We start from the raw sequence: 20,274 nt of genomic DNA, 5'->3' as shown, positions 1-20,274 counted from the left end.
CCAGATGCCTTTGGATGCAGCACCTTAGTCTGTTTACAAGTATGCACCAAATGAGCCACTGCAATTGTCTCTGTGCACACCCTTAGCCCTCAACAAAGGCACAATAACACAACTTAATGTTAATTTTCTCTCATGGTGAGTTAATTAATATCCCCTGAGCTTGTGAACTAATTCAGGCCCAGCTGAAGCATTGTAACAAGTTTACTACAGTAATTTCACCTGTATCAGGCCCTAAATGTCTGCCAATGAGCATGTGAATACATACACAGGTCTGACAGCTGTGATACTTGGATATAAGCCATTTAGGGGGTCTCCATAATATGCAAACCCAAGGAGGTGGGAGGTGAGACATCTCATCTCACCAGAGACTGCCAGTGTGCAAGTTATAGTGCTATCCATGTACACAGTGTATTTAGCCAACAATGATGAAGGTTGCTTTTGAGCAAAACACTTTTCTGTTTCATGCCAGGGAAGGTTCACACTCAAACGTGGAGAGATGTGCTAAAATTCATGATTGCAAAGAGGTCATGTTATCTACCTTGGCTTCAGTAAATCTTTTGACATTGTCACCTGTAACACCCCCACAGAAAAACCAAGAAAACACAGGTTAGATAATTGTACAGTGAGGTGAACTGAAAACTGAATGACTTGCCAGATCCAGGAGGTTTTGACCACCAGCACAAGACCAGTTGGAGGCAAACCACTACTGCTGTACCCCAGAGGTCAGTACTAGGGCTGGTACTGCTTAATATCTTCATCAGTGACCCAGATAATGGAGATCCTTAAGCAAGCTCACAGATCATACCAGACTGGAAGGAGTGGCTGATATGTGAGATGGTTATACTGCTATTCAGAGGTACCTTGATGGGCTGGATTCATCTAAGAGAAATCACATTAAGATCATCAAGGACAAATACAAAGCTCTACATCTAGGGAGGAATAATACAAGAGACCAATATATGCTGGATGCTGACAAGCTAGAGAATAGCTCTGCAGAGAAGGTACAAAACAAGCTAGCCATAGACAACAACATCTCACAGCAAATGCCTCCTGTGGCATGCGCTATGAAAAGCATGTGAAAGGAGGTAATCTTTTCCCTAAACCAACACCAATGACACTGCACCTGGAGTACACGGTCCACAAAGTGATGGACATAACTGGAGAGTCCAGAAAAGGGCCTCAAAGATGATGAAAAAGAAAAGAGAAAACATTTTTTTTTTCTTTTTTTCTCCAAAAAGAAAAATTGACAGGTCATTTCTGTGGGTGATCCCCTCCTGAGGGGCACAGAGGGCCCAATATGCAGACTGGACCTGCTGCAGAGGGAAGTCTGCTGTCTCCCTGGGCTGAGATAAAGGTTGTCTTAAATAAACTTCCCTCCCTGGTGTGGCCTTCGGGTTCTTACCCACTTTTGGTCTTTCAGGTGGTTAATGATGAGGTGGCAACAAGCGGCTCAAAATCAATCAAGAGAGATTTCTCACTCTGCCTCTTGCTGCTTTCCTTTCCCTCTCCGGGTCTGTCTTGCAGCTCTTGACATTCTCCATTTCAAATCTAACACTGGGTTCCTGTCACACTGCATTATAGATGTGCCCCAAAAGCTTTGGCAGCTTCCCTTAGGCTCTTCCTGTCATAGACCCGCGTTAGGGTGTTCTGCTGAAATCAGTGATATTCTTGGAGCTGAGGAGCCTGGGAGTTTGTATTCAGTATCCTATTCCTGAAAGTATTTTCATAACATGATTGTAATTCCCTTTCCATTTTCCATTCACAACATGCTCTCTTTTTCTGCAGTCAACCATCTGATGTATTTCCATTACCACGCAACCAAGTACCAAATACCAGGACATGAACACACTTTTGAAGTATAGGTTTTGCAAGATTAAAATGTACATTATAGTGACAAATGTGTCCTGAATCATTGTAGGAAGCCAAAAGAAAATAATCATGACCTTTGTTCCCTCAGTAGATGCTTAAAGAATAAATTTGTTTGACTTTCTTTACCTTTTTTTTTTTTTTTTTTTTTTCTCAGAAGGGCTATTTAACATCCAGTTCTGACTCTTTGCTTTCAGCTCTGACAAATCTTTTAATCTTTGCAAATCGTTCCTACTGGGTGAGCTGCTGGCAAATTCTACTATGCCACTGCAGGCTTCCTTTCTTCTTCCAAAAGCATGAAGCCTTTCTCTTCTTTCCATTGCCTCTTCCTGGCCACACAGCTTACCCCATATCTCTTGCACTTTCCCAAAACTCCTTTGAGCCAAGCATATCAAACAGAATTTTCATTTTTTTCCTTCTAATGTATAATTTTCTGTCAGGTTAGTGAAATGAATGGACTCACAGAAGGCTCAGCAAACACCACAGCTCCTGCAAGGTACCTCACAAAAGTTTTTTGAAACCAGGGAAGTTCAGGTTAGGAATCTCCTCTTTTTATGACAGTAAAATATGAGAGCAACTCTCCCTTTCTTGTGAAATGACAGCATGAGGCTTCTTATAATAGTCAACCCTGTACCTGATAATGTGCTGTGGTTTTGGGGTTGCAATTTGCAAGTATTTAATTCAATCCTGAAAACAGGCAAAAAGAGATACAAAAATCTATAAACAGGATTTGTTATCTCTTTATAACTTTATTACTAGATAATGTCCTAATCCTTCCAAATGCACGGTCATTACACAGAGGAAATCTTAATCTAAATGTATGCAATCTATATTTTTCATTACAGAATTCCATCAAGTTGTTTTTAAAGATGTTGGGTTTGTTTTGTTTTGTTTTAAAGGAAAGCTAAGCCACAATAATAATAATCTGACAGTACATTAGCATTCATACCTGTGATCATACTTGATATAATTAACGGCAGAATGATGAGTTTGAGCATTCTCATCAGCACTTCCCCAGGAAAGGAAAAGTAGAATTTGTCCAGGTTAGACAGTTTGCCATATTCCCGTACCAGCATGCCAACTCCAATACCTAAAAGACACATAAAGATATGACACAAATTAGCAGTTATTTATAGCAGAGACATGGAGTGAAAGAAGGAGAAGTAGGAGAAGAATGAAACAAAAAGAGTGAAAAAGCGAAACATTTTTACAGCCATGGTGGAAATTCTAAAGCAAATTGGAGATGTTTCCTTTTCTGTTCTGCATATTGATGCTAGGAACAGTAATAATACGTACAGTCATAAACTTGGAGATGTTTTTAGAAAACATGCCTTTGGAAAAATTTTTATTATGCTCTCTGATTATCCGTTCAGTCCAGCAGTAACTTTTCACCCGTTTTTACTAGCTCTAGAGCTTCCATATCTGGCATTAAAAAATCAAAACAATACATAAACACTGCCTAACATTAAAGAAAGAGATAGGATATAAACATTTTAGATAACTTTTATTGGTGAGAATACATCCACCCATAGCCAGAGAAGAGTCTGACTGCAATCACTAGATTAAATTTCTAGGAATTTTTCAACAAAAATACACTCAGCATATTTCACACTAATTACACTACATAGCCAATCTACAAAATACCAGACTATAAGCATAATCACAGTGACTGAGCCACAGCATAAGGCACCTTTGTACTCCTTATCTTTCAATTAAATGAATTATCAGCTATGATATATGAATTATAGTTTCTGTGACAAATCACAGGTAAGAGTTCTACCAAAATAAAATAAATCATGGGCTAAAAGACAGATTTCTTCTGTTTGACAGGCCTTTATTTTCCATTCTAAGATGCTTTTTAAATGAAAAACCACTGGTTTTCACTGGTGATGTGAACACTGTTTCATCAGTGTTTAGAAAGCATTATGACTCACTTCACATCCAAACCTTGTAGTAAGTCCTGAATAAATTGAGTATCAAGAGATCCAATTTCTATCTGGATTCAGTGAAAGACACAGCAACACAAACCCTTCATTACCCACTGAACACTGAAATGTCTTAGTCATATGAATAGCCTCACTAAAGTTAATGGAATTAGTTACATTTCTCAGTATTTTAGTGACATCAGTGGCATATATTTTGCAGCACTGTTGTTACTTTAGCATAAGAAGGTGCTACCAATCTACCTTTACCAGCCTTGTTGGCTCATGTAAACTTGCATGGACCCATGAAAGCTTCTAGTGCCCAAGCATCTCCTGCCCCAGTTTTATTTTTGGTGGTATACAAGGCATGTAAGTTAGATGCTGAAATATTGACCAAGAAGCTGGTGTAAAGTGACTAAACATGTTCAAAACCATATTTAGGCAAATCCACAGACAACTGCTCCATACTGTTGATACTGAAGGAAATCCCAGACAGGGATCCCACATCTAGTTCTCTATTTAAGAAGAAACTCTTTAACATTCTTTTCTAGCAAGTAAAGGTACCTCCCTAAAGATTCACCACGGCTGCGCTTTGTGTGAGTTTACACACCATCAGGATGTTAGTCAATGCAGATAAGTAAATCAATAGATACCTTCACAGAATCTGAGAGCACAAAAAGATAATTAACAATCTTTTTATGCTCTGTCTGCATCTGCAAAAACAAACTGAAAGAAACTTCAGGGAGATTATAAACTTTCACCAAGCCTTTTCTGTTCATAAAGAAACGGAAAATGAGAAAAATAACCTTTTGGGCAAATAGGCTGCTCAAAGCAACTATTAAGATTTCTGATTCAGGTGTCATCTGGGCCAGTGAACATGGAAAGTTTTAGTTCCTTGCAACAACCTTGATTCTTCATTGACTTCATGATATTCACAATATTATGTAAATGCTCTTTATCTAGAGCCTAAGTGAAATGTGTTGCTATTAATTAGTCTGCACTTTATGGTAAGTACAAGCAATAATTCTGTTTGAAAAATGATTGCACTGAGGCAAGTTGCTGTGGCTTTAATCCTGAAAACACTACTGTGAACAGCTGGATCTAAGCACACAGGTACTTATGTCTTCAGACTATTCACACAACTTAGGCATATGCTTGAACTGAAGCAAGACTAGACTTTATGTTCATTGAAAGTTGTGTAATTCCACTTCACTTTGGGCAGGTGTGACTAGGACATACTCTGACCATGTTCCTTTCATTCCAGGTGGTCACTGTCGTGTTTGACAAACTGAGAAGTTTGATCATTGACCACTTAACAGGATTACTAGCAGGTAGAAATATTCACCCCCATTTTCACCATCCACTGTTCTATTTTCCACTTCTTTGGATTTCACTTAAAAAGTTCCCGTGTGGTCTCAAAATTTTAGCGTGTGTTTTTTTTTTTAAACTTCTTCACTTACATATTTATATTTTTAAATTTTTTATATTATTTTTCTAGTGGCAATAACTGAGAATAGACTTCCCATTCCAGTAAACTCTTGACATTACTTTTTTGCTCTCACTTGCTTGTTCATGCAATTCCTTAGTAGGCAGAGCAAGCATATCCACATTAACTTGTGTAGTATGTCAAAAATACAGTAAAATGCAGCTACCTTTTAATTAGAGTTAACATCTAGCATATGGTACTTGAATTTATTATGGTACAAAAAAAGAAAGAAATTTTATTTTGTAATAGTAACAAGAGATGGCTACAAAAGCAGCAGAATAAATTTGCATAGTTATTAAAAAGGGACATAAACAGAACATTTTGATTCTCCTCTAAATAATCAAGTACAACTGGAATTTTTTTACTGGGAATTACAATGCACAGAAAGAAGTGTAGCACAGCATGAAGATATTTTAGCATCACATTGATTATAATCAGTAGCCCTGAGCAAGTACAGACAAAAGTCTCCTAAAATATTAATTTATCTATATGAATTATAGCGATACTCCACTATTTCTGAAACTCATTCTTACGTGTGCAATTGCTTCTAACAACTGCACTATATAGTATGCAAAGTCTCCACTACATTTTAGGATTTTACTTTCTTTTAATTTCTGTATTTTTCTTTTAAGGAATAATTTGCTTTTGCTTTTTTTAAAGAACAAAACATCAGTTTTCCTCCTTCTCCTCTTCACCTTTCCTTATTTTCCACCACTCCACCTTTTTTCATGACCATGCTGAAATTTTTCATTCTCTGTCCTTGCTTTTCCTTCTTGTCCACATGTCAAAGCTCAGTTACGATTTTTACAAGGGTAATTTTCTACTTGCATCTCAACAGCACGAAGCACTTCAGGTCCAGATTTATGTAATGCTGGGCAGAAGGCAAGACCAAAGATGGAAAAACCAGCACAATTCTATGTCTTTATTTTAACTTCCTAACACAAATATCCTTGGAATTCTGTGTAGTACAGCACATGCTGTACAGCATGGTGTCTACATTTCCTGTTCCAGGAGCCACTGACATAGAAAGTGAAATGTGCAGCCTGAGTCCCTGGGATTGCAACATATGAAGAAGCCACAGGACACTTCTCTTGCTTGAACTCATAGGATATAACACATGCCTTGGCCACTTGGCATTACTCTTCCAGGTAGCATGTTGTTCTTACATGTTTGTTAACAGACAGAATATCCCTAAAAGAAAGGCCATAAAAACAGACTAGGAGAAGTGAGGGGTGAGGGTGAGAAGAATTAGAGAAGAAAAACAGAATGGAGTGAAAAAAACCTGCTTAACCCAAGCAAACCAAAACAAATCTGTTGGCACCCCGTCTTTCAGGTAGTCCTAGTAATCCCAGCATAAAAAACTAGAGGGGATATATTCCTCCTCTGTATGGGACATTTTTTGTTGTGTGTCTTGGTTTGGGCCAGCACAAAACTAATTGTCTCGTAATTTTTCTTTCAGCTAACTCTTTTCTAAGTAGCTGTACTTGCTGACCTTAACAGCAAGTTTCTCAATCAGTGTCTGCTGCTAGGACTGATAACACTCGATGTTTACAGTTATGGCAGGGGAAGGGAAGCAGCAAGAGGGACAGCACCTGCAATTGGCTGCGCTGCACGTAGCACTAAATCCATCACATCTGCCAAGCCTCAGGCTTCCCAGGGCCAAGGGGTTGATATCAGGTTGTGTGGCAGAACCAGTCTGGCCTGTGCATGGGTGTACAGCAAGTGAACCACAGAAATTAGGTAGAATGTGTCCTGGGACACCATTATGTTGTAGGTCCTGCCTATCTGCAAAGATAGTAATAGATAACTCTGTGACATTTGGGTGTCTGGTGAACTCTTGTTTACCACAGCTTGCCCTACACATGGAGTAATGCTTTTTTGCAGATTGCTGTTTCTGAAATGGTGTCTAAGGAAAAACACAAATTCCTGGCATAGGAAAAACTATGGGACTACTACATTTTTCTTCAAGTACTGTGATGCTGCTCATGACACTGATTTGGAAATGATTAAGGAATGCACACGCTGTTTAAACAGATTTCGTAATATCTGGGCTTATCTGTATTAGCCCACACAGGGAGTGCCAGAGATTGTCCTCCTGCAGTTGTAAACTTGTAAAAATGTGCTGTCCACTCAGCAGCTACCTGAGCAACCAAATATGAAGACAAATCACATTTTTTCAGGGAATCCTGAATCCTGAAGCATTTTTTTTTTTATAATTATGTGTGGCCAACACAGTTTGAAAACTCAGAACCTCTGAGTAGCTGAATCTGTCCAGGGCATGGCAAGTATGAAGTGACTGTAGCTACTTGGTTTATGTCACTGCCATGGTGGGCTGGATGCTCTTCAGAACATGGTAACACCTCTGATGACAAGACAGCATGATACTATGCACCTTCACTTTCTTTACAGTCACTCATTAGTAAAACAACTCATGACTGACAAAGAAATAACTGAAGTATTCACATACACACGAAAAAAAAAAAAAAAAGGTTGTGGTATTTAATCTCCCTGTTTTGATAGAAAAACTCTTCTGATAGAAACTCTTTACCTGGAGCACAGTTAGCAATTCTGGCTGATACTGATAAAACACTGGGACAGTTATAAGAACTTTGCTTTGATACGACATTGCAAGAAGACACAGGGTTCAAGGCCAGTATTTAACTGTAGTGCAGAAACCTGGACTGTGCTATTAATAAAGTGATTAAGCTCTTCATAACTTCACATGATATGCTATTCACGTGACAGACTAGAATACAATTACATCTGTCAGTGGGTCTTAACTGGGTTATCTTTACAGCAGGTGATTCATGAGATTGAAAGGCCTGGCAAGAAAAGTTCACTGACTTGTTCTGAACCAGGATACAGGGCATTAAATACAAACATGAAATTGCAGCACAGGTAGGCAAGATTTTTGTAGGCTGTGGGATTCTGAGCCCTTCATAATGTCATTTCTGCTCTCTCTAAATTTTCTCTAATATCCCTGGCTGTGATACACAGTGCCAACTACAGAACACTGCAACACAGGATGTAGAAGAAATTCTTACTTATAATAATAAACTTATTATTTGAGCTGTTCATACAGCTCTCTTTGGATTATTTTAATATTTTCTGAAGTTACGTATTTCACTGTTCCATTTTCTACTTGACAATGAATATTCCTTCTAATACACCTACTAATACTGGCTGAAAAAAGTTGTTCTTAGAAAACTGCAGGCAACTAGTGAGGCAGGGTTTAGAGTCCCTAGGGTGCAATTGTATGGCAACTGTATGGCAACTGTCTTTGGATGTTGGTGTTGCCAGCTTGACTACAAAGATATGTGAAGAAAAGTCCTCTCAGAAATCTTGCAGAATGAAGTCTCTAAGTTGGATCTTGGCCTACTGAAAAACACTTAGTAGGAATGTACTGCAGTAAGATGTGCTCATCATTCCTCTGCTGTGTCCTCTCTGACCAACCTGTTGAGAGTGTGCAGGGGTTGTAAATTCCTTAGCAGAAGACACTGTCATCTGACTGCAGTGTGAGGAAAGTTCAGGTGGTCTGTGACTCCCTGTGATGGACTTTGAGGAATGAAGGCAAGATGAAGTAGTGGCTGGAGGGGTAAAAACCAGATTCTCCAGTGTGGGATACTCCCCTTACTCACAGCAGGTGTAAAGGCTGCTGCAACCAGCAAAGCCACATAGCTCCTTCTGCTTTCTGTGCTGCAGGAGCCTGTAGCAGGGCTGATAACAAAGCATTGATACAAAAGTCAGTGATAACACAGAGCTGCCTCTCTGCAATGCAGCCCTGCACAGGACCTGCTCCACCCTTAGTCAAACCAAAGGCAGTTGTTTCAGACAGAAAAAGGATATGCTGCAGGGTAATTTCATGTGCACATATCTTCCAAGTATTTTCAGTATGCAGCTGTAAATTCTAGCTAGAAAAGCCAAGATAAAAGAATAGACCTGCAGGAAAGAAAGAAAGATTCTGTGTATGTATCTCACTACACTAGCAAGAACTGTCATACAGAACCTACCAATAGGAACTGTCCCTTAATATACAGAAAAAATACAGAGCAGTGTTGTGAAGAATATATTCCTTGGTTAGTCCTTAACTCTGCCGAGATAAATCAGCTTTCCTCTTTCCCAGTTTTTCAACAAATTCAGTGACTCGTTAGATTTGTGAAATTAAGTACAGTACTTACAAGTATAACATAATAAACATTCTATTATAAATTAAGTAATTTGAGGAAAATGACAGTTCTTTCCCAGCAGCTATTCAGCCTACTTTTCCTCATGAATTTCAATGTGCTCTGGTGAAAGCACATGCTCTGATGTGGAATACTGTATGCAATTTTTCAAGCTTCAACAAATGTGAATTCAAACTGGAATACAGGCAAAGAAGGGCTATAGAAAGTAGAATAGAAAGAACGAGAAGTCTACCTTCTGAAAGGAGGAAGATTAAAGAGCTTGGATTGTCCAACATGGATAAGAGAGCTACAAATACAGAAAATGACTGAATATCAGGGAAAGACCGATGTTTCAACAAATTGATCCATATTGAACCTGAATACATTTAGACTGGAGACTGTAAAGCTTTCAACAATCAGTTTGATGAACACAGCTTCCAAGGAGGACATGCAGCACTGAGAAGCTTATCCAGCCTTCAGGTGGAGCATGGTATGCTACAGAAATTTATAGAAAATCATGTAGCATCAGTAGATTAGATGTGATAATCAAGGAGATATCTTTCAATCTTATACTTTTGTGTTCTACCATAAAAGTGAAAAATAATGTGGCAATGGTAACTTCCCTTTTTCCTTTTGCAGGCTTTCCCCATGACACCTTTCAGCTGACACTTGTATAACCACTACGACTTTTCTTCACCCTATCCATCTGTAACGTGAGTGTCTTCTTTACTGTGTTCTCCTCTACAGTCATTAAGACATGTACAGGTCTTGGTGCATCCTCCAAATCTATTCAATTTTATAAAACAGCACTATTATTTGAACATCTTTTGTTACTCATTTTAGATACTGCCATGTCCCCCATTCTGGTGTTCCTAGCATCTAATGCTGTGCTCACATATTATGATACAAATGGCACCACTCCAATGCCACCCACAAATCTACAAATTCTCACAATTTCTTGTTAAAGCCCACTGATCTTCTGTTCTCTTTCCACAACATTTGCTTGCTATCCCAAAGCTATATCCCACCTTTTGACACCCTGTGCAGTCCAAGAGATACTAACCTAATAGAGCACATCAGGAAAAAGACACTGTCATTTAAGACCCCTGAAATACACAGGAAACTAAATGGTTGGCAATAGTATAAGAAAGGTGAGACACTAGTAGATGGAAGTAGCTGCTGGATTCTGACCTTTGTTACAGCTTCTGTTTTAAACTGTGATTAAAGGAAAGGACAGTAAACAGGACATACTGCTCTAGTTATTCCCTTGCTGGAAGGGCAGTAGGATGATTCTGACTGTAATTGAGATAAGCAGCTGGAAAAGTAATTTAGTGGAAATTAAAAGAGTGACATGCAGAAACATCATTGTTCTGAAACTAATGAAGACAGAAGTGTTGAGAAATCATGGAATGGTTCAGAGGCATGACCCAGAAAATTAGTTCAGATTAAGTAAGTCCAGGTTGTTCATAGTTCCAAAAGCATGAAAGGAAAAAAAAATTATATTTTAAAATGTATTATGAAAATACTAAGATTATCCACATTATTATTAATTAACAGAAATAGTTATCACATGTCACATTTATTATTCTGGCATGCTATCACATTCTCATGGAATGTGAAATACCTGGAAAAATGGTAGATGGACAAATATATCTGGAACACTTAGTCCAATAGAGCTCCAATCTGCAGCATAATAAATTATACAGGTGTGATTTCAGAATGAGATATCATAGTGAAGACATAAGTAAGAATGTCTTCCACAAATCCTATGAGGCTTTTTTTTAAAAAAAAAAAAGAAAAAAAAGGTAGATTTACAAACAGCACAATTGTTTTTTATGAATAGTCTCAAAGACAGAAAACAAAAAATATTTTTGTAATTGGAAACAGCAAGCATTTTGCTGGTATTATCACTGGTATTACTGTTTCAAATGGAAAGAAACACTTCATTGACTTTCCAGAGGGGCTTCCTAAAGCGTAAATTCACCTTAGGTTCACTCCTTCCAAAGCCCTCTTTATCTAACAGTTCAGCTCTAGCGATAGTTTCACTTCACTAACATAATGTGAAACCCAGGCTTTACTTTAAAACAAGACACAAAATACATGGACAACAGGAAAGCACTTCACATGCCAGAATAAGAAATGAAAGTTAGGTTTTCTTTGCTTCAAAACAGCTCACATGCTAAACAGACATCATGCTTAACTACTGCTATCTTTGATTTCTTTTGTTGGCCACATTTCTGGCTCAGGGCATTTTTGATCCTCTGTTGTATGTAGAACTCTCAGGTGCAACTTCTGGCCATTCTATTTTATTTTCTGGTTTTAACAAACTGCTGGGCTTCAGACGTTCCTCAACTTGTCCCATCCTGTGTTGAGCTGTATGCAGCAAAGCACAGAAAGACAGACAGACAACCATCACAGCTTTCTAAAGAGGCATAAGAAGTCACAAGTATCATCTATGCTGTCCTACGTAACGCCAGGAAGAAACCAGACTTCTGTTAAATTTCTATGCTAGCACAGTTGATTCAGGATGCCTGGTCCTCACTGTTATAAATTCCAAGTTAATAAAACATTAGGTTTCAGAACAAAGTAAATTAATCAAATGTTTGCTTTACAACTATACCTGTCAGAAACAGAAACAGTAAAACTCCTTCGCTTTGGTGTATTTCCTTCAATTTTTTTCCTGCTGTGAAGAGAAGAGCTCTGGTTTTGCTAGTGTATTTCAAGAGGCAACTAATCTGCTTCATTGTTTTGTAACCCTCAAATGCTATTGTGGGAGCAAAGAGAAATGGTAGAGAAGACAGCTAATGGGCTACTTTTTGATAAAGGTAGCTGGAGGTGGAAATGAAAAACAGTGAAGCTTTACACCATATACAGAATGGGCTTTTTATTTTTAAATTACATGTCAAATACAGAAACAACTTACTGGGAGACATGTAAAGACTTTATAGGTTTATGGAGTGTAGAGGATGCAGGCTCTATTTGCAAAAGAAGCTTCCTACTCTCAGGAGTATGTGGAGGCCGCTGGATTCACAGTGCTTTCTGTGTGGTCAGAGGCCACCAACAGAGTGATAGATTACTAATCATTCTGTCTTCGTCCTGGGAGACATTCATTAGTGCAAGAATGCACTGGTGAGTGTCCAGTAATGCTAGCATGTGCTGAGCTTCTCTGCCAGGGATGAATATTAAAGAAACTAGTGTTTTTAAAACCAGATGTCGAATCCCCTCAGATGATTATATAGCAAGCCTAGCCCTTCCAGCTACAATTAGCAGGTGTGAATGCACCTGACAATTATTTTTTTTAAACAAAGACCCATGAACAAAAATTATTCTTACAGGGAGGAATTACAATTTGATATTGAAACATAATAATTTGCATTAAAATTAAACCTAATACATTTTTTTTATATGGACTGCTGGGGTGACATCATAGAGCACAAGACAAGCTCCTGTGGCTGCTGCACCGATCACATCCTGGCAAACAGCTATAGTTACACCATTCAAAGTTTCTGTGATGATGGTGTTACAGGAAAGAATTACGTATATTTTAGTCCCACTGCCAAATGCTGGGTGAAAAGGAAGCGTCTAGGGTTAGTGCAGTGGTGTTTTGGAAGTGGGGGGCCACAGGGATGGCTCCTGCAAGAAGCTCCCCTGGTTCCAATTCTGGCCCAGCCTCTGCCCAAGGCTGAGCAGATATGGGAAGATGGATGTGCCTCTGCAAGTAACATATTCAAGAACGGGAAATGAAACTGTAAAAATATAAGAAAAGGACCAGCAGAGCAGAGTAGAGGATGAAGTGAGAAATGTCATAGAAAAGATAGCAAGGCCAGTGAAGAAGTGTGGGGAAAGGTGTCCAAGCAGAGATTTCCCTGCAGCCCCTGGTGAGATGTCAGCTGTGCCCTGCAGCCCATGGAGGAACACAGGGGAGCAGTCCCTAAGGAAGCACAGTGAAACATTCCTTGGAGAACCGTGGTGGGGTAAATGTGGATTTGTAGCCCCTGAAGTGTCACAGGTGGGCAGATGTGAAGCAGCAGCCTGTGCAGGATCATGAAAAGGGGCAGATGTGGATCTGCAGCCGTGTAGGACCCCGTGCCAGAGGAGGTGACTGCTCCTGAAGCAGCCGTGACCCTGTGTGCAGCCCAGGCTGGAGCAGTCTGTGCCTGAGGGACTGCACCTGTGGGAGGGACTCATGTCAGAGGGGTTCCTGAAGGACTCTCCCGTGAGAGGGACCCCGAGTTGGAGCAGAGGGAGAGTGTGAGGAGAACTCACCCTGAGGAGGAAGGAGTGGCAGAAACACCGTGTGGGGAACTGACCCTAAACCCCCCCTGCCCCTCCCCTGTGCCCTGAGGGGAGGCAGTAGGGAAGGAATTCAGTCCTGGGAAGGGAGGGGAGCAGGGCAGAAAGTATTAAAATCTGGCCATGTTTTTCTTTCTCCTTGCAGATTAAATTAGGGGGGGTTTTGCTTCCCAAGGTTTTGCCTGGTTATGTAAATGGGGAAGTGAAAAACTCCCTATTCCTGTCTCAATTAAGGAGCCTTTGGGTAGATTGTCCCACAGTGAAGATGGGGGGTGAGTACCCTCCTTGTCCCATAGTGAAGATGGGCAGCGAGCGAGCAGAGGCCTGGTTGGTACCAGCTGGGCCCAAACCGTGACAGAAGGTCTGATGCCAGCAATCTCCCAACACCGGAACTGCAGAAACAAGGTGTCCGATCCTGCAGACACTGAATAATCGTTCAGCGATGAACAATTCCCCCCTCTCCAGAGGTGCCAAAAGCGGGCATTCTGGCATGCCAGAGATGCCCACCGTCTCCCCTTTCACCCACTTGATCGCTGCCTCCCACCACCCCCTCCCGCCCCTCCCCCGGGTGCTCCCGTCCCCTTCCCGCCACCTCGGACAGCTCCCGCCGACCGGCCGTGACGTCACCGCCCCCTTTCCCGGCAGGTCCGAGGTGCGGCACGAGGGCACAGCGTCACCTGCGCACGGGGGAAGGCCGAAGGGTGACGTGATCGGCAGAGCACCGGGGTGCTCTGGATGGCTTTTATGGGCCTTTGGCAAAAGGGACCCGTGGCTGGCTGGTGGCAGGATGCCTGCCACGCACAGTCCCTGCTGGCTGGTGATAAATACGGAATTTCGCATCCCTGCCTCACGAAGAGCTGAGCCACTTCAGTGACCCACAGGTGCTGCTGAAAGACACCTTCAGAGTCACGGGCAGGATCTGAAGTCCTGAATCTGTCTATGAAGTGACAGACATCCCATTAAGTGAACAACAAAAAAAGTACCTGTAGCCTGCAAATTTATGCAAGCAGAATCCTTCAGAAACAATGTTCCCCAACCACAGTTCTATTACAAAAAGATACTAGTCTTATGGACTTTGTAAGTATCAAAAAACAAACAAACAAAAAAAAAACCCCCAGAACCCCCAAACAACCTATGTGCATACACTCTTTGAGTTTGTAAAAAGACACCTTAAGAATAGATGGGCAAAAGGGCCAAGAGAAGCTGTTAAATGACATGTATGGTGTGCAACAGCAACTCAGTGCCTGAGACCGTATCTACTTGAATCACTTGCAGTTTTATTTCCATTGCCTGTTCCGCTGAAGAATTGTCCATGACTACAAACTACCTCCTACAGAATAATGAGTAAGTATTTACACACCATCAGCCTTTTACCTTCATGACTGCTTCTGGCTGCGTTGCAGCAGTGACCTCTGGGAGACAAAGTGGTAACAAAAAATAGATGTTCTATGAGAATCCTATGAAGTGTGACTTAAACTCTTAACCTTGCAATTGTCCTTTGGAAACCTGTTTCTGGGTGAGTAAGTTTCTGCTTTTCTTTTACTTGATTGTACAAACCAGAAGCAATACAACTTTCTTTATTAAACACTGAAGATACAGTCTTTTGAACTGCTTTTTTAATTTTAGCTGCTTTGGGCTCAGTAAGGAGCAAAAAGATGTGAGACAGCCCTCCTCAGCAGTTACCTATGTGAGGCTGCTACTCTCCTGCCTCTCTGTCTCCTAGAGAAGGGCAGTGAGAAAGGGGAGGTGCAGATGAGCCCTTCTCAGTCCAAGCATTCAGGAAAATGTGTCACTGAAGTTATGTGAAATGCAAGCCTCAGAATTAGTCTTAATTCTGAAATTCAGTCAATTTCAGGCTCCAAATCTGAGTTCATAGATCTCCTTGTATCAATTTGATGGGCTGAAACAGATTCTGCTAAGGTAAGAAAACCAACCATGTGAGTTTTGTTTTCTTTGAATAACCCATTGAGATGTTTTCAGTTAAAAAAAAATAAATTAAAAATGTAGAGGTGTAGAGGTAGCAGGTGGGGAAATGCAAAGACACTGGAGGTATCTGGGTGCCTGTGACTCTCTTGATGTGGATCCCTCTTGGGTATTAGGGGATTAAGGATCAATTGTCCTGGGAGTTTCCACAGTCAGGCTCTATGGCTTTTAGAATTATCAGCTTGTAGGATCACACCACACACTTCAAGTCTACCTACATCCATTGAAGATAATGAGAAGGGAATTTTTATTAACCACTTCTGTAACTGGACAATAAGTATGCCAGCTTGTAGAAATGTACCTGACAGGAGTACCTGAAAAAGTTATTGTGCACATAAAGTCACTGACACACAAACACACTCCTCCAATTGTTAGAGCCAGATTCTCCAAGCAAGCCCTTAGCACATGGTACACAGAACACACAAAAATCTTTCCATTAATTAAGGAAGTGAAAAATAACCGAGATTTTTCAAGTACTGAATTCATGAAGGAAAACACACGTGTACAAGTACACCTCTGATCCCAGCTTATATATAGCTGAGTGGAATTCCAAAAGAATAGTTCTTTCTTGAACAAACTCATACAGAAATAGGTATGATCCAGCCAAAATTCAAATCACTAGAAAATTAATCTCAGAAAGATTCATCAAACAGCAAGTGCTGTTAATGAAGTACTCAAAGCAGCACTTCTCTACAGGAGCAATAACACGAAGGAAGGTCTGCTTGCTTAACATCAAAATCATCACAAAGGAAACAAAAAGGGGCGTGTGACTACGACAAAAATTACATCCAATGGAAAAGACCCTTTGGAGAAGTCATTTAACAGCTTCTCTTGGCCCTTTTGCCCATCTATTCTTAAAAGGATGTTGTTCTTCACTCCCTCAGAAAGTTGTCGGCAAGGAGAAATCCTCCTACCTTTACAATAACACCTTTCTGAAATCGGGGTGGCATTGCCAAACTTTTCCAGTTGCATTGCTTGCTTAGGCCACCAGAAGCACCCCAAAGCCACCACCAGTGCCCAGCAGGCTCCATCCCACCAGGGCTCCAACCTGCAGGAGAGCTGGAGGCGCCGTGTGTCCCGGCTTGTTCCCCCGCCGTCGGTGCTGGCTTTAAGCACGCTGTCTCCATCCTTCCCCCGCCCTCGCCTCCTCAGGTGTGCAGGGGGAGTCCGGGACACCGCCTGCTGGGGGTCTGGCCATGGAGGCCTGCAGTACCCCGGCACGAAGGACTCACTTACCTTCCGCTGCACTCGCAGGCTTTTCGTAACACAGCTTTACCCTGCTAATTACCAGACCTTTGTCACACAGGCTGGAGAGCCGCACGCTGGGGGGCAAGCCCAGCCCAGAGGGCGCCGGGCACCCCAGGTATCGGCACCCCGCTGCCAATCTGATCGCTCGGGGGCGAGGCACGCAGCGCTTATCCCTGCGAAACTGTCCCCCACAGCACCCTGCCTCTGCGGACCTGTCCCCCCGCGCCCACGGCTACGCTACGCCCCGGTCCCGAAGCACCCCGGCCGGCCCCGAAGCACCCTCGCCCTCCGATACAGGCGGTAGCCTTCCACGGCACCGGTGCGACCGGGAGGGAAGGTGAGGGACGGACGGACGGACGGACGCAGATCGCCCGGTTCGGTCCTCCCGCCCGTTGCCGCGGAGCGCCCCTCGCTGGAATTGCCCGGCGCTCCCCCACGGGCCCCGATCTAGCGCCGCGCCGGCCCTGCGACGGGCAGGGCCCTAACGTGTCGGGCAAGGCCGTGCGGTGGGCGGCGGCGCCGCACTGCCTCCCTGCCGCCCGCCTTTCCCCCTCACTCACCCATCAGCACGGCGGCCACCGTGCTCAGCAGGAGCCAATTCTTCCTCAGGAAGCCCGGGCAGCTGCATCCCTTCTTGCGCGTCTTCGCCATAGCGGGGGGCGGCCGCGGCAGACGGGGTAACGGCCTGAAGAGCTCCACGCTGTGCCGTGCCGTGCGAGCTGAACCGAGCCGAACCGAATCGCACCGCACCGCACCGCACCCCTGCCTGCGCTCCGCGCTCCTGCGCGCTTACAGACGGGAGGCGGAGACGATGCCCCTCACCTGGCAACGGGAGAGCCCGGCCCTCCGCCCGCCCCTCGGCATGCCCGTCCCTCCCGCCCGCCCCCTCGCCCGCTCGCCCGCCTCCTGCCCACCCCGCTCCTGCACACCCCCACCTCGCTGCCCGCTTCGCTGGCTTGCGGGGTGAGGCCCCTTCCCCAGTCAATGATCCTCGCTGGCCTTTCTCATATGCCTGCCCCGGCTGTGCGGGGACCACAGAGTCCTCCTCGAACTCGCCCAGGGTGGACAAAACCCAAACTCCACCGCCCCGTGGGGCCGCTGCCCGGAGCGCTTCACAGTGGGCGCTGCAAAAGACCGGCAGCCTGAGGCTGTGGCGGGCGAGGTGCCGTGCCCGAACCCCTCTGCCCCAGCAAAGCATTTGTTTGACCCTGCTTCCGTGCCCCAGGCTGGGCCGGGCCACTGGGTTTTGTGCCAGAGAGTCATGTAAGCCATTCCCCGCCATACCTGACAGCCCTGACGCCTGAGGGGAGGCAGTCCCACGGCAGGGCCGGTGTTGCCACACATCCCGGCAGGCAAACACCACGCTCTGCAGGGCCGTGTAGGAGGCCCGCATCTCCGGGAAGAAGGGTTGGACCCGGGCGTTGGTGTCTGCTGGAAGGGCACCAATGCCTCTGCTGCATCGTCTCTGATTAAATATCCAGCACCCTACTCCTGGTGGGGAACCTGGGGGCAAGGAGTCCTGAAATGGGTTGTAGGATATCCCACTGGGGTTTTGTCCTGATTAGTTCAAATACCAAAACTGCAAGGAGGAATTTTGTTCCATGCAGTGGTCTCCTGCCTTTCCATCTGTAAGCATGATTGAGATGTATATAATGTGAGAACCCAGTTTGCTGTGGTATTATGGCAGGGTTTTCAATATATGTTTATAAAACTGATGATTATTTTCCCAGTTGGGAGACTTTCTGGTAAATATAAGAAAAGAAAAGAAAAAAAAAGACTATTGTTCTGTTGTTGTCTTGCTGAAGGATGTGGAGAGTGCTGAATGAAAGTTTAGTTTGTCTTATTTAATTACGCTTGACACCATTCATTCCAAAATGTGCATTATTTCTGCATGTGACCTCGTCTAAGGTCTGGGGTAGACCAGCGAAAATTAAAACTAAAACCTTGTCACGCTCCCTCCTAATGTGGATCTGACTGTTCTGGGTGACAGTTCAGGGAAAGTGCTGAAGGATGTGCTGTACCAAGATAAGGAGCAGCACTGAAATCTGCCTGGATGAGAAACAAAACCATTATCTAATCAAAGAGTTAAACCCTGGAGCTAGCTCCTAAAGAAGTGGCCTACTTTGTCAAATGTTGAGCAACTGCAGTAATTTGTCTGTATCTGCCACCACTGAGAAATTTTAATTAAAAAATAAGAGGAAGCCCAGTGGTAGAAGGGAAGCAGGTGGATAAGTATCACATTAGTTTAATTAAATCATAAAAGGTTCTAGACCACTTAAAAGGAAAGCTGGTGTATTGCCATGTGACAAAGCCAAACAAATGCAAACAAACAGTAAGAAGCACCATTACAATGTCCAGACTTTGGTACAGAAATGTGCCAAGGTGTGAGTGGCATTGAAGGGGTGCAGGAAGAAAAAAGCGTATGAGGTTTCAGGGTGGGCAGGATCAAACTTACTCTGGGAAGAAGAACACTGGCCTTGGTTCTCACTGCCAGAGAGTGTAAATTTTTAATTTTTTATTTCTTCCCACATTTACTGAGAATCTCAGGTGTTGCTTTCAATAAGTAGAAGGTATGGTTTGTCCCAGGTGGTGGGCAAGTGGTGCCTCTCTAGATAATAACAACAAAATCAGTTGCAAGCAACTTCAGACTTTAAGCCTTCCTTTAATTTTCTGTCTATTCAGTTTCTCATGTATCTCTTCGTAAAGTTATTCTGCTTTTCTTTTTAGATGTTTCAGTGATCTAGAGGGAATAATTGCAATACAATGGTTCCTAAAAAGAAGCTAAAACTAAGTTAGAGTTTACTTCTTCCTCCATGGAATATCCATGGTTTGTGTGTTTCTTTTAAAGCTTTAAGTATCATTTTTTTCACATTGAGGATTTTATGGTACATTTTTGGAAAAGTAAGAATCATCTGCAGCAGTCAGCAAAAAAAAAAAAAAAAAAAAAAAAAAAAGCCCTCCTACTGGTGTGAAGCAATTTTATTGTAGCTGATGTATGCCTTCCTAGAGCTTGCAATATCTTAGAGAAGTTGTGCAACCTTAGAAGAATTCTAATGCAATCATGCTATATCACTTCTGAAGGCTACAGATACATCTTATTTCCATGTTTCATAGATTCATAAAATTTTCAGGGTTGGAAGGGGCCTTTAAGATCATTCAGTTCCAACTCTCTAGATCAGGCTGCTCAGAGCCCTGTCCAGCCTGTCCTTAAAAACTTCCAGGGATGGGGCTTCCACCAGCTCTCTGGGCAACCTGTTCCAGTGTCTCATCACCCTCATGGTGAAGAACTTCTTCCTAATATCCAGTCTAAATC

The 20,274-nt window shown here is 42.8% G+C and overlaps 1 protein-coding gene across 1 annotated transcript in view; it reads right to left on the bottom strand.

Moving 5' to 3' along the window:
• The window catches only part of SLC1A1 (solute carrier family 1 member 1), a 48,903-nt gene extending 31,075 nt beyond the window's left edge, over positions 1-17,828 (bottom strand). Inside the window, exons 1-2 of the mRNA XM_071730083.1 lie at positions 17,522-17,828; positions 2,816-2,956 (exon numbers count right to left, since the gene is read on the bottom strand). Coding sequence (XP_071586184.1) covers positions 2,816-2,956; positions 17,522-17,612 — 232 coding nt within the window. The 5' untranslated portion in view covers positions 17,613-17,828. The remainder of the gene's footprint in view (positions 1-2,815; positions 2,957-17,521) is intronic.
• Positions 17,829-20,274: the final 2,446 nt, after the last annotated feature.

The sequence above is a fragment of the Heliangelus exortis genome, chromosome Z (genome assembly GCF_036169615.1).
Source record: "Heliangelus exortis chromosome Z, bHelExo1.hap1, whole genome shotgun sequence".
Taxonomy (NCBI): domain Eukaryota; kingdom Metazoa; phylum Chordata; class Aves; order Apodiformes; family Trochilidae; genus Heliangelus; species Heliangelus exortis.
The sequence above is the reverse complement of the archived record's forward strand: the minus strand, read 5'-3'. Positions and strand labels throughout refer to the sequence as shown.